The 758-nt window shown below is 60.7% G+C and overlaps 1 protein-coding gene across 1 annotated transcript in view; it reads left to right on the top strand.

Moving 5' to 3' along the window:
• Positions 1-276: 276 nt before the first annotated feature.
• Positions 277-758, top strand: part of LOC104407935 (creatine kinase U-type, mitochondrial-like) — a gene marked incomplete at both ends in the record, with an annotated part of 2650 nt that continues 2168 nt past the window's right edge. The window contains one exon of the mRNA XM_010017349.1: positions 277-475. Coding sequence (XP_010015651.1) covers positions 277-475 — 199 coding nt within the window. The remainder of the gene's footprint in view (positions 476-758) is intronic.

The raw sequence follows: 758 nt of genomic DNA, 5'->3' as shown, positions 1-758 counted from the left end.
TCCCAGCCGTGGGCCCTGGGACATGGCTGATAAGGAGCTGCACCCAAACAACCGGCCCAGATTTGCTCATGGACTCTTGTCCTTGTGGCAATGTCAGCCCTCAGCCCAGGCTGCTCCCTGCCCTTGCCACACAATGCTTCTAACTGCTCTCCCTTGGCCTTTCGTGGTGTGCATAAGCAGAGAAGCTCGACCTCCCTGCCCAGAGCTCCCCACTCCTGTGCTGAGGGTCTCTGTGTCTGCCAGCCCCAGAGGACTCATCAGTCTCTCCTCCTGCAGTGCTGAGTACCCTGACCTGCGGAAGCACAACAACTGCATGGCCAGCAACCTGACGCCAGCCATCTACAGCAGGCTCTGTGACAAAGCAACCCCAAATGGCTGGACCTTGGACCAGTGCATCCAGACGGGTGTTGACAACCCCGGCCACCCCTTCATCAAGACTGTGGGCATAGTAGCTGGCGATGAAGAAAGCTACGAGGTGAGTGGCAAACCTGCCTGCAGCAGCCCTGGTACCTGTGGCACATCCAGCAGCCTGGATATCAGTGCCCATCTCCTGCTGCCCAGCCTGGGCAGCTGCAGAGGCCCCTTGGACAGCCCCAGTGTGTCCCTGCAGGACATGGGGCTCCTTCAGAGCAGCTGCCCTGGAGCCCTGCATCATCCTCCTCCTCCTTTGCCGTGGCAGCAGCGGCCCTATGGATCCCAAATTGCATTGGACGGCAAAACCAGCCACGGACCCCGCCATCCTCCGCAGACCCCCGTCC

The sequence above is a fragment of the Nestor notabilis genome, unplaced genomic scaffold, assembly GCF_000696875.1.
Source record: "Nestor notabilis isolate BGI_N333 unplaced genomic scaffold, ASM69687v1 scaffold18826, whole genome shotgun sequence".
Classification (NCBI taxonomy): domain Eukaryota; kingdom Metazoa; phylum Chordata; class Aves; order Psittaciformes; family Psittacidae; genus Nestor; species Nestor notabilis.
Note: the sequence above shows the minus strand (reverse complement) of the source record. Positions and strands in the feature narration are given on the sequence as shown.